This window comes from Orcinus orca, chromosome 1 (genome assembly GCF_937001465.1).
Source record: "Orcinus orca chromosome 1, mOrcOrc1.1, whole genome shotgun sequence".
NCBI classification, from domain to species: Eukaryota; Metazoa; Chordata; class Mammalia; order Artiodactyla; family Delphinidae; genus Orcinus; species Orcinus orca.
In genome coordinates, this window is record NC_064559.1 from 184,371,341 (window position 1) to 184,384,328 (window position 12,988).

Below are 12,988 nucleotides of genomic sequence, written 5' to 3' on the forward strand. Positions count from 1 at the left end.
TCCAATGAAAAGGTTTTATTAAGAGAATGAGAAAGCAATCTGAGAGTTGGGGAGGTACATTGACTGCAGGGTCAAGAGAAACAACAGCAAATACAAAATCCCAGCAACAACCTTGGGGTCCCTGACATCTTTGTTCCCTCCCGGCCCACCAACAGCCCTTTGCGAGCAAAAACACCCTCTCCATCCTGGTCCAGCTGGACATCTTGGTGCATAAGCAGAAGACATTGAAACGAGTCCTCAACTCATTGGGATAAATAAGTTGCACTGAACATTTTAAAACTTTAAATTACAACATAAATAAATAGGACACAGCAACAGGACTGAAGTGCAGCCTGGATTCAAGTTATCCAATTTGTGTTTATCTTCTCTGTTCCTTGAGGGCCCCCTCCTGCCCACTTCTTTCCAAGAGTGGCAGGGGTCCAAAGAGCCCACTGGGGCCTCCTGCCAGCACCCCTTTTCTGGGGGTAGGAGATTCTGGGATGAAGGGCACCAACTCCTCAGTAGCACCTGGTTTGTTAATTCCTCTCCTGCTGTTAGTAAAAACAGCAAGGCCTTGGCCTCTAGGAGCACCCATCACCCTAATGGGCACCCTAGTGGGCAGCACTGGCCCCAAGAACCAGGCTTTTCCATGCAATTTCCTGTCGAAGCCTTTCTCAGCAGTCAAGGGTCAGAAAATTGCACACGCGAGGCAGACGCCTGGGCCCTTATCTTACAAACCACCACAGAGGCCACCTCCCCTTACTCCAGCCCAGACCCCTAACTCATGGGTTTCTGGAGGAATGTTCTCTTTCTGGCCTGACTCCAACCCCACCTTTTAATCCTGTCAGGCCCACCCCCAGGAGCAAACACCTCATTTCAGACCTTGGGAGCCCCTTAGGGATGGGGTGGGGGAAGCAGTTACTTCCGAAGTTTGGCATCCTTCTCCAAAGCCTTGGTGTCACCATGCCCACTGCCTGCACTGCTTAGAAACATCTTGTCCAGCCCCTTGAGTGACTCCAGCAAGTAGTTCTGGAAGGCAGTGAGGGCAGCACAGATGGCAGGCCCGCCAAAGCCGTGGGTGATGAGGCTAAAGTGTGTCAGGCAGCTCTGCACTCCAGGCTCCAGGATGAGTGCTGGGCGGGTGTTCCCCAGCGGTGAACGGTCCTGCGCCATCAAGTCTGCAAACTCCTTGCAGATCTGCCTGGTGGGGGAAGGAGGGTCAGAGGTTAGAGGACAAAGGTCTGAGTCCAGGGAAGGACCCACCACATACTGGGTACTTTATATACATTATATATATGATTGCTGACCCAACAGTCTACAAATGATGATCATACCCGTGTTAGAGAAAAGTAAACTAAGGTTCAGAGAAGTTAACTGATTTGCCCAATATCACACACCTAATAAATAGCACATGCCAATACCCTACGATTTCCTTTTCTGTGGATGTCCTGCCCACGTTCCAAGTCCAGCTCAACTCCTACTTTATCCAGGAAACTAGATTCCCTCTCCTACTGCCACCTCCACCCAAAACAGCCAATGCTTCAAGAGGTTTGTCTATGAAATTATTGGGGAACAATCCAGAATCTGCCTTAAATAACTGAAATAATAGCTAGCAGTGAACATGAATTGAGGCCTGGATGCTGTGCCGAGCACACTGTATGTATCATCTCACTTAATCCTCACAGCAAATCTATAACGTTATTATCATTCTCATCACATGGAAGAGGAAACTGGGTGGTTTCAGACAGGTTAGACGACCTGCCCAAGTGACTAGGCTGGGATTTGAATCCATCTCCAGTATGTGGCTGGATATATGGCTCAGGCAGGAGAATCACTTTGTGTCTCACCTTTGCATCACCAAGGAACCTGGTCAGCATCTTAGACATGACTGGGACCCAGAAAGTGCTTGATGAGTTAGCTGATTAATGAGTGAGGTGATCCCTGCCCTAGATATGTTTCTCCAGCTCCAATATGAGCAGCCTCAAAGGCCCCATGAGTCATGGCAGTCCCATGAGTCTGTGATTCCAATTCTGCCTAGGGGACTTGAGGAAACCTTGAAGGCAGGAGGATGGAGTTGTGATTTGAAGGACTGTTAGGTGGGGGGACTGGATGGTGTTCTAAGCAGAAGAGCAAGCCCAAGGACAGGAGGGCAAGAGAGAGCAAGTGGGTTAGTTGGAGCGGGTGGAGTTTGTGCAGACCAGATTATGGGGGCCCTCAAAGGAGTCTGGACTTGACAGAATGGTGGTTTTCAAACCCGCCCCCGTGTCTGTCTCTTCTTGCAATGGGACCCTTTCTAAAAACTAAATCTTAATGGAACACCAGTTCATTAAACAGGCCCTGCGGCATCCCTACAGAACCTAGTTTGAAAATCAACTGCAGTAGCAGTGGGAGCCATTGAAGGCTCTTGGGTAGGGATCAGTGCATGTGCAGGGAGGCTGGGGGAACAGAGGGGCGCTGGGGTGAACATCCAGGAGTGAGATTGGGAGACCAGAGTTGAGGTGGCATGCGAGTGGTGGTGAGGGAGGCATCAGTGAGACTTGCAGAGGGGTCAGGTGTGAAGTAAGAACAAAGGGGGGTCAACCCAGGGGTCTGGGTGGGTGTTGGTGCCCTGATGGAGGTCACTGGAGCAGAGGGGCTGATTGGCAAGGCTCAGGCAGGGGGAGCAAGGCCAGAGAACCTCAGACCCATGACGGGACTGGGGCTGGTGGTGCCCACACATGGACTTACGTCAGCCTGTCTGTGACACTGTGTTTGCTGATGTGTAGAACCCAGCTATGTTCACGTGTATCCATGTGTGCCCTGTCACGTGCACAGCATGGAACCTAGGTGTGCCTGTGTGCAGTGCTGCATGTACCATGTGTACATCACATGTACACGAGTGGTATCCATTGTGCCCATGCTTGGTGTCTGTGTCTGTGCACTGCACCAACATGTGCCTGTACACGGCACCCATGACAGCCGGTGCGTGGCGCTCTCGCTCACTTAGCGGCCAGCAGCATGCTCTTGCGGCTGTGCAGCTCCCCCGGGTCAGCATGCTGGCGGCACAGGTACTCGGCAGCCGCCTTGGCTGGGAACTCGGTCTCACAGACGTAGCCAAAGTCTCGGGCCAGGTGTACAGCCTCTCCTAGGAGGGAGGGGAGGCAGAGAGATGAGCCGTCACTACAGCCAGGTGTACCTTTGAGCCTGGAGCATGGCCTTGACACTCCAACCCCTGACCGGGGCCATCCTGCTTCTCTATATATATCTTTTCTCGATTCCCCTCTCAGCTCTAGACGCAACCCCGCTGCCCTCCCTTGGGGCTACCTCAGATGGGCTCTGAGCTAAGGGGTGGGAGCTGAGCCCACCAGTTGTCCCAGAGCCTGAACTCAAGATGATCGAGCTGAGAGTCACCAACCTCCAAGGAAGGGACTCTGACCCCCTCATCTCTTTACCACATCCAAACACTGGCCACTCTTCCCCCCATACACACACACACACACACACACACACACACACACACACGCTCTCTACTGCACCAGCACATGCACATGTGTGCTTGCATATACACTTAAAGACTGTACACATATATCACACACACCCCTTACTTATACATGGTGCACAGAGAACACACACATGACTAACACACCCTCCTGCATTATAGACAGCCACACACAGTCACACTGGATGACACAGGTCCCCTCAGGCCTCACCCTCTACTAGTGAAGTCAGCAGTGTCACATTGGCGGCCTTGCGACGACCAGCTGGCAAATTGAGCCCAATCTTCTCCAGCCGTTCCCGCAGGCACCGGCCCCCATTCTTGGACTTGGCCCTTGCCATGCACACAGAAAGACAGACACACACTATGAAGACAAGATGAAGCATGTATGCTAAGTGACCCAACAGGGCCTTGCTGCCTCCACCAACCCTGCTGAGGCTTGGGTCTGGTCCTGGGGACACTCTGGAGTCTCTATTTACCTGATCCCAATCTCCTAATCTCACTGGTTTTGCAGCCAAGATGGGAATGGGGGGCTTAGCACGCAGCTCCAGGAACCCCTCACTTCTCCCTAATCCTCTCAATATCAGGGACAGCCCAAGGTGGGGCAGGATGGACCAGCATCTTAGGGTCCTTTTTCCCACCTGAGCACACCAACACAGCTACCCAGGGACACACAGACCCTGAAACACACAGGGAAACACAGACACATGGGGAGACACTGTTACACACACAGCTGCCCAGGGGCACATAGACACATACGCAGATGAACGCACACTGAGGGCCAAGAATAGAGACACATACAGACACACAGACTCAAATACCCAGGGACACAGTCAGAGACACATGTTCACACCAAGTCAGGATCCCAGGGACATTTGTACAGACATTCACAGACTCATACAAGCTGCTCTGGGATGCTCAAAGAGACCAGGAATAAGGAGATACTCCCACACCTGCACAGACGAAGCCCCACACAAAGGTAAAGACAGGTAAACACACATATGTCTAGCTCCACGTGCGCATGCAGTCACACACACAACATACACACTCACACAGAGTAGAACACTGTAACCAACACATCTCACTAAAGGTAACACAGGAAACTCACACTCACGGAAACATATACTCCTGGCCACTCCTACACCACATATACACACACATGCACACGTGCACACACACAAACACTATCCTCAAACATATCAAAGCTCATAGCCCTGAAGCAGAAATACCCAGGCACAAGGACACGCACACAGAGACAGACACAACTATGAAGACAAACCATGCACCCCATGCTCCCCACCCCAAAACACATGCACCAGAGAGGCCTATACTGACACAGGGAATGGGCCTTAGGTCCTCGGGACCCTTTTCCTGAGGGATGGGGAGGAGGTGGCCCTCTCCCTTCCCCAGACCCAGCCTTGTCCATTGTGCCCAATGTGGGTGAGTCCTCCATCCACTCTCTGTACCCAGGCTCCTCTCTACCCGTGACCCCCAAGCCCACAGACCCATGGGAGCTGCTGAGGACCTAGGCCTGCCCAGAGAGCATGCACAATCCCCCAGGGAGACTGAGGTGGAGATGACCCTGTGGCCTGGGGTGGGGCCGGCCCCTCTCCGATCCCCTGAGAAAGTCTGAAACGACCACACATTTTAGCTTTGACACTGTGCAGGAAGTTGTGGGCTGGCCTTCCTACCTGCGAAGGACACCACCCAGGAGAGAGGCATTGAGGCACTCGGGAGGTGAGAGTCGCCGCTGGACCTCCCCCACTGTCACCTTGTACTTGGATGTCGAGCTGAGCAGAGAGAGCCGGCCTGGCACGGAGCAGAAGACCTCACTGGGATTCGTGATGCCGCCAACCAAGCTGTCTTTGGCCAATGAGAGGGCCGAAAGGCTGCTGGCTTTGGAGGGGATGGGGACTGTGAAGCAGAAGTAAGAGCAAGGGAGAGAGAGACAACACTGAGCCAGGGACCACCGGACACGGGCACTAGCCAGCTGTGGCATGAGCGCATTGCTGAAGCACCAGCCTATGTGCTGGGCCCCGTTCTAGCATGCTGTGCACACACAGCTGCATCTGTATGTCCCAGCACCTTTTGGAAGGAGGTTCTACTACGCCTGCTCTACAAGGGAAGAGACTAAAGCACAATGAGGTTAACGTGACTCACTCTAGCTCACTCAGCTAATGGGTGGTAGACATTAAACCCTAAGTTCTCTGGCTCTTGAACCCCTGTTCTTTCACTGAGTCAGGCTGGTTCCCTGTTAAAACTCAAACAGCTTCAGCAGTCTTGGAGTTTTGCCATGTGTAATCAGAGAGGGAGTTGGAAATAAGGAAATGGAATATGAGCTGGAGGCAGGATTCCTGGGTCACTGCGGCAGAGCCCAGCCAGATCTGCACAATCACAAGCAATCCCTGATTACCCCCGCTCATTTGTGATCCCCACGTCTCACCCACAACCCCAGATCAGTGAAAGGCCTGGGGGCCTTGGGCTCCCACATCCCAGGGACAGGGAGGTTATGGCCCCATTAGGCCTCCAGCCCTGGCCCCTTTCCTGCCAAGTCTCTCTGGGATGCTCAAGGAGACCAAGAATGAAGAGACACACTCTATCACCCCCTCCCCCAAATGCTTTCTAATTATCTACTAATATCTATGAAGGACAGGGAAGGAAATCGGAGAAGTTTATTTTTTAACACCCATTTGGACACTCTTGGCTCTAAAAGAAAGTTCTTCCTGCAGTCTAACCTCCATTCTCCTGCTAAGCCTCAGGGGGAAGGGAGAATGACTGAGGCACTTGCTTCCCCTTGGGCTTCTCTTCTTCCAAGGAAGTGAGAGCCTTGGTAGAAAAGGCAGGCCTTGTGTGCTGGGGAGGAGGATCAAGTGGGGAGGCTGAGGCCAACAGTCACTGAGCACTCACCATACAGATAACCTCACTGAATCCTCAGAACAACCCACCAGGGGGCTATGTTATTATTCCCCTTTTACAGATGAGGAGACTGAAGCCCAGAGGGGTGAAGTAATGTGCCTGACATCACACAGCTGGTAGACTTAGTACCAGTAGCAAGCCCTGGACTATGGTATCAAAGGCAGCACTTGGCCCTCCAGTCATTTGGCAAATATTTGCTGAGCACCTGTGTGCCAGGAACCGTGCTAGGCCTTGGGAAGGCAGAGGTAAGCAAGGCTGGCCCAGTCCCTGGCCTGGCAGAGCCCCTCCAGCTTTTCCCTCTCTGGATGCACATTCAAACCCTCCATCCCATCGCCCAGCTAGAAACCTCAGTGAGGCCCTCCACGCTGCCCTCTCCCACCACATCCCATCCATCACCACGTACTAGGGCTTTCTTTTCTCCACGTGCCCTGGATGCAGCCGCTTCTCCAGGTGTACAGGGACGCTCACTCATTTCCCACCTGAATTTCTGCACAGCCCCTGCTCCAGAGGGATCTTTCTGAAACACCCATCACTCCCCAGCCTAGAACCCGTCAGTGCCTGAGAATTAAATTCCAGCTCCATAGCTGAGCAGAATGCTGCCTATCCTTCAGTGAGTGCCAACTATATACCAAGTGCTTCACATTAACAGCTCTGTGGAGATGCTATTTTCTGTCCCCATTTCAAGATGAAGAAACTAAAAGTTCAAAGAAGTTAAGATAGTACAGCCATAAGGAGCAGACATGGGTCTTGACCTCTGACAATGGACTTTAAAGTTCACATTCTTAACTGTCATAATGTCCTCCTTCACCCTCCTTTGTGGTCCGGCCCTGCCTACCCCTTTTGCCTGGTCCTCCATCTGCCCTTTAGGCTCTCGACCCACACTGACCAATACAAATATACTGTAAGCCACATATATAAATTTATATTTTCTGGTAGCTCTATTTTTAAAAAGTAAGAAACATGTTAATACCAATTTTAATATATTTTACTTACCCCGTATATAAAAATATTATCGGGACTTCCCTGGTGGCACAGTGGTTAAGAATACACCTGCCCATGCAGGGGACACGGGTTCGAGCCCTGGTCCAGGAAGATCCCACATGCCGTGGAGCAACTAAGCCATAACTACTAAGCCTGTGCTCTAGAGCCTGCGAGCCACAACTACTGAAGCCCGTGCGCCTAGAGCCCATGCTCCACAACAAGAGAAGCCACCGCAGTGAGAAGCCCGCGCACTGCAACGAAGAGTAGCCCCCGCTCACTGCAACTAGGGAAAGCCCGCATGCAGTAACAAAGACCCAACACAGCCAAAAATAATAATAATAAAAATTAAAATTTTTTTTAAATAAATAAAAAATAAAAATATTATCACTGAAACATACAATCGATATTTTAAAAATTATTAATGAGCTATTTTTTTGTAATTTATTTTATTTTTGGCTGTGTTGGGTCTTCATTGCTGCTCGTGGGCTTTTCTCTGGTTGTGGCGAGCGGGGGCTACTCTTCGTTGCTGTGTGCGAGCTTCTCATTGCGGTGGCTTCTCTTGTTGTGGAGCACGGGCTCTAGGTGCGCGGGCTTCAGAAGTTATGGCTCGTGGGCTCTAGAGCACAGGCTCAGTAGTTGTGGTGCACGGGCTTAGTTTCTCCGCAGCATGTGGGATCTTCCTGGACCAGGGCTTGAACCCATGCCCCATGCATTGGCAGGCGGATTCTCAACCACTGCGCCACCAGGGAATCCCTTAATGAGCTATTTTACATTCTTTTCTTGTACTTGGTCTTCAAAATTCAACACGTATTTTACAGTTATAGCCCATCCTAATTCAGACTAGCCACATTTCAAGTGCTCAATAGCCACACGTGGCCCGTGGCTCCCACAGTGGACAGCACAGTTCTAGACTTCAAAGTGGGGAGCACAGGAGTTAACATAAGTAAGTGAGATGTGGGAGACCTGCTACTTGGCCGAGTGTTACCATGCAGGATACACCAACATTGCCGGAACTCTTGGTTTGTTTTGTTTTTGTTTTTGTTTTTGCTGGTGAGACAAGGATTTGAGATTTCTAGGTGAAATCTCTGGATTTTTACTTTATTATTATTATTTTTTGACCGGGCTGTGCAGCTTGTGGGATCTTAGTTCCCCGACCAGGGATTGAACCCATGCGCCCTGCAATGGAAGCATCCTAACCACTGGACCGCCAGGGAAGTCCCTGGATTTTTAAACATTGGCAACTGATTCAAAAATTTAAAAACCCAGGACAGGTCACATGGAACGTGTGAAGCACCACGTGGGATGCGGGACGACTAGCTCACCGGCGTGTGGGCTCTTTAAGCCCCGCAGAACTGCTTGCTGTCTGTCTCAGGCGCCCTTCTCCATTTTACTAAGCGGGGCCTCCTCCTTCTCAAGCCTCAGTCCGGGCCCCCCCACAATGCAAAGCTTCCTAAGCCCTCACCCCCTGCCTTTTCACCCTCTGTCGCTGTCCTTACCACACTGAACCTCATGTCTGCTTCCTCCTCTGTCTTCCCCACCAACTGGGAGTGCCTGAGAGCAGAGTCTTGGCACAAGGGGGTGTCAGTGAATGTAGAATAAATGAGGGAAGCAAGGGCCCTTGAAACGTGGAATGGGAGAAAGTGTGAAGACTCACAGCCAATATATGCACGGGGTGGGGGTGGGGGAGGGTCGGAAAGGGAACCTCATTCCTTTTTTAGCAATTGATGGTAAAACTGCCCTTCCGCCCTGGGTCGTCCCTATTCAGGCACCAGGGAAGGGCCAACAGGTCATGGATGGGGCTGAGTGGGAGAAGTGAAGAGGTGGGGGGAGGTGGAGAGAGTAGCAGCACACGCCCTACCCCAGGCAAGTTCCCTGTCCCCAGAGCCGGGCCAAAACAAGGGTGAGGCAGGGGAGGCGCTTGTTGTGGGTGCAAGATTTAAGGAGGCAGCAAAAAACTCAGCAATCAAGGCAAACAGTATTTTAATGCAATATTTTTAAAAGTAAAAATTAATGTAAAAATGCACGGTGACAAAATATCAATAATTTAAATAGAAGCAGGCTCTGATCCTGCTCTTACACGACCCTGCCTCACTCCCCTCATCCTAATCCCAGCCTCCGCCTCAGAGTGAGGAGCAAGAATGTCCTGACCCAACAGACACACTGACATTGGACACGCAATAGCAGCCATGCCACCCCCCACCCCAGTGTCTCCCAGGCCTCTGCACGGGCTCCCTCATCACCTGTGTCCCTCTGCCTTGAGGGGACTTTCTGGGGTGATGGAACCATTCTCTAACATATTTCATATCTTGACTATATGTTTACATTTGTCAAAATTCATAGAAATGCACATCTAAAAAGGGTGAACTGTACTATACATAAATTATACCTCATGCTCGACTTAAAAAACTAAAACTAGGAATTAACAAATTAACAAGAAGGGCAAAGTGACTGTCCTCTCTCCCATGACTCCTAGCCAGAGGGAATGGTCAGAGGAACAGAAGATTCTTCTCTCCCCCAGCAGCCACCTCTATCCAGCTTTTATTAAAATCTGGGGACCCCTGAGGCCAGGCACTGTGAGAGAGGAGAGAGACCAAAGCTGGGTGAAGCTGTTTGCGCATGTACAAACAGGGACATATGTGAGCACACGTGTCACACAAACATCTATACATAAAAACTACATGCCCTGCCATAGGGCACTGAGGGTGAGACTGTGCATATGCACACTTACTCAACAACAAATACCGAGCCCCAGCTATATACACATGGGCTCTGCCCGACTGTTGCAAGAATGTGGCAACGTGCATAAGGATATCTGCAAGTGCTTTTGCTCCTGCTGATATATTTAAACATAGAGTATATGCCAGATTTATGCAAACATAGGTGCGGCTAATGTAGCGCATGACAGGTGGACACGTGTTTGTGTATACGAATTACAGACTTTGTTGCTTTCCCCACTTGTCTGTACCCTTTTCCTCAGCTTCTTCCTTCAAAAATGACAGAGGTCTGGAGGCCAGGGTTAGGGAAGCAGGTAGCCTGGGACAGGAGCAGTCACGAAGGTGGGAATTAACTAGCACGGATTGCAAAGCAGGGACCAGTGTTTGTCTCCCACACCACAGTGTCCTAAAGCTGAAGTGGTCTACCCATGGTGTCCCCCTGGTCATGAACGCAGAAGCCATTCACATGTACACACTCCTACAGACATAGGAATGTCCTACAGACAGAGCTCCTAGTTAGCCAATCTATCAGACAAGACTCTCACACACACGCAAGTCTACACACTCTGTCCACAGGTGGTAGATATGGTCTGACCACTGATTCTGGGGAGTGTGCAATAGACTCTGTTGGAAAGTTGGTTAAAATTGCAAGTCTTTCTAGAAGAAAATACAGGAGAACAATCTTCATGACCTTGGGTTAGGCAAAGAGTTCCTAATATAACACCAAAAGCATGATCCATAAAAGAAAATAATGATAAACGGGATTTCATCAAAATCAAAAACTTTTGCAACCTGAAAAGACTCTATTAAGAAAATGAAAAGACAAGCCATAGACTTGAAGAAAATATTTGCAAATCCTATATCTTATCAGGGATGTGTATCCAGAATACATAAAGAATTCTTATAATCCAATAGTAAGATATACAACCCAATTAGAAAATGTTCAAAATATGTGAGTAGATATACAACCCAATTAGAAAGTGTTCAAAATATGTGAGTAGACATTTCGCTTAAAATGATATATGAATGGCTAGTAAGCACATGGAAAAGTGCTCAGCATCATTGGTCATTAGGAAAATGCAAATTAAAAGGATACTGAGGTACCATCAGGAAGGCTATAATCAAAAAGAGACATATGTGCAAGTGCAGATGACGATGTGGAGAAACTGGAACTCTCACACTTTCTTGGTGGGAATGTAAAACAGTACAGCCACTTTAGAAAACAGCTTGGGAGTTTCTTTAAAAAATTAAAGACAAACTTACCATAAAATCCAGACATTCCACTCCTAGGAGTTCAAGAGCGGTGAAAACGTATGTCCACACAAAGACATGCGTGTAAATGATCATAGCAGCATTATTTATCCTAGCCAAAAAGCGGAAACAACCCCAGTGTCCATCGAACTGCTGAATGAATAAACAAAATGTGTTACATCCACACGATGGAGTACTACTAACCAATAAAAAAAGGAATGACCTACTGATACAGCCTACAACACAGATGAACCTCAAACACATTATAAGTACAAGAAGCTAGATGCAAAAGTCAGCATACTTATATGTTCCATTTATATAACATGTCCAGTATGTGCAAACGTATAGACAGAAAGCAGATCAGGGGTTGCCTAAGGCCTGGAGTGGGAATTAATTACAACTGGGAATGGAGGAACTTTGGGGGGTGTTGGAAATGTCTTAAAACAGACTGTGGTAATGGTTACACAACTCCATACATTTACTAAAAATCATCGAACTGTACTTTTCCAATGGGTGAATTTCAGGTATGTACATTTTACTTCAATCAATCAGTTAAAGAAATGAAGTTCCAGGGCCATAATGCCAGGGATTCTCATTCAGTAGGTGTGAAATGGTGCCCAGGAAATCTGCATTTTTTAACAAGCACCCCTGGGGATTTGATGCATGTGGTTCCTTAGACCACACTTAAGGTACCACTTAAGGTCCAAAGCCTGGGGGGAAGGGGCAGCAGGAGGAAGGCAGACAGGAGGGGTCGTGACCCTCCTCCCGGCCCACTTGAGTCCCCTCATCTCCCCAGTGGGACCTGCTGGTTAAGTTTCCTTCTCACCAACTGCTAGAGGATTTCTTTTATTTTTTTAATTGAGGTATAGTTGATGTACAATATTATATAAGTTGCAAGTGTACAACATAATGATTGACAATTTTTAAAGATATATTCCACTTATAGTTATTATAAAATAATGGCTATGTTCCCTGTGTTGTACAACATATCGTTGTACCTTATTTACTTTATACATAGTAAGTTTGTACCTCTTAATCCTGTACTCCTACCTTCCCCCTCCCCTCTTCCCTCTCCCCTAGAGGGTTTCTTTTAAATATAACTGCTACCGTTCACTGCCCTGCTCTATGCTGCCCTCAGGTACAGTCCCCAGTCTATCTGCATGGGCACCAGTTTCTTTGTCTCATTCTGGGGCCAATGGTAGCCTGGGAGGCAAGTGAGGCAGGGTTGTAGAAGTGCAGGGTCAGATTCCATCTTTACGTAAATTTTGATATTTCGTTTATTGTGGATATTTTTTGCATTAAAAAATTTTAAACATATTGCACTAAGATGTATCATTTACCTTGATTACTGAGCTTTTAGGCGCCCTCCTAAATCTTGCCTCGAGTGAGTTCCTCACTTACCTCACCCCAGTCCTGGCCCTGCTTGTAGATTCACTTGGAAGCCCAGAAGCTCCCCATCTCCCTTTTCTTTCCCCAGATCCAGGGAGAGCAGAGAACTTACATCATCCCCTGCCCTGAGACTGGACAACAGAACCCAGCAGAGAGGGATTCCCCACCCCCAATTAGGCAACTACCCACTCTCCTCGGAGGAAAGGAGGATTATCTCAATTCTCATCCCCAAACCACTCCCCTCCAGCTGTGACTGTATAGCCTGAAACCCACGGAGATTTTT

At 49.1% G+C, this 12,988-nt stretch overlaps 1 protein-coding gene across 2 annotated transcripts in view; it reads right to left on the reverse strand.

Annotated features, from left to right (window-relative positions):
- Positions 1-12,988, reverse strand: part of TFAP2E (transcription factor AP-2 epsilon) — a 17,734-nt gene continuing 4,746 nt past the window's right edge. Inside the window, exons 4-7 of one of the 2 annotated variants that reach the window (XM_004266476.3) lie at positions 5,146-5,368; positions 3,669-3,787; positions 2,962-3,103; positions 1-1,180 (exon numbers count right to left, since the gene is read on the reverse strand). In XM_004266476.3, coding sequence (XP_004266524.1) covers positions 898-1,180; positions 2,962-3,103; positions 3,669-3,787; positions 5,146-5,368 — 767 coding nt within the window. In that variant the 3' untranslated portion in view covers positions 1-897. Of the gene's footprint in view, positions 1,181-2,961; positions 3,104-3,668; positions 3,819-5,145; positions 5,369-12,988 lie in introns of both variants that reach the window. The other variant, XM_033422166.2, reaches the window with a different exon arrangement.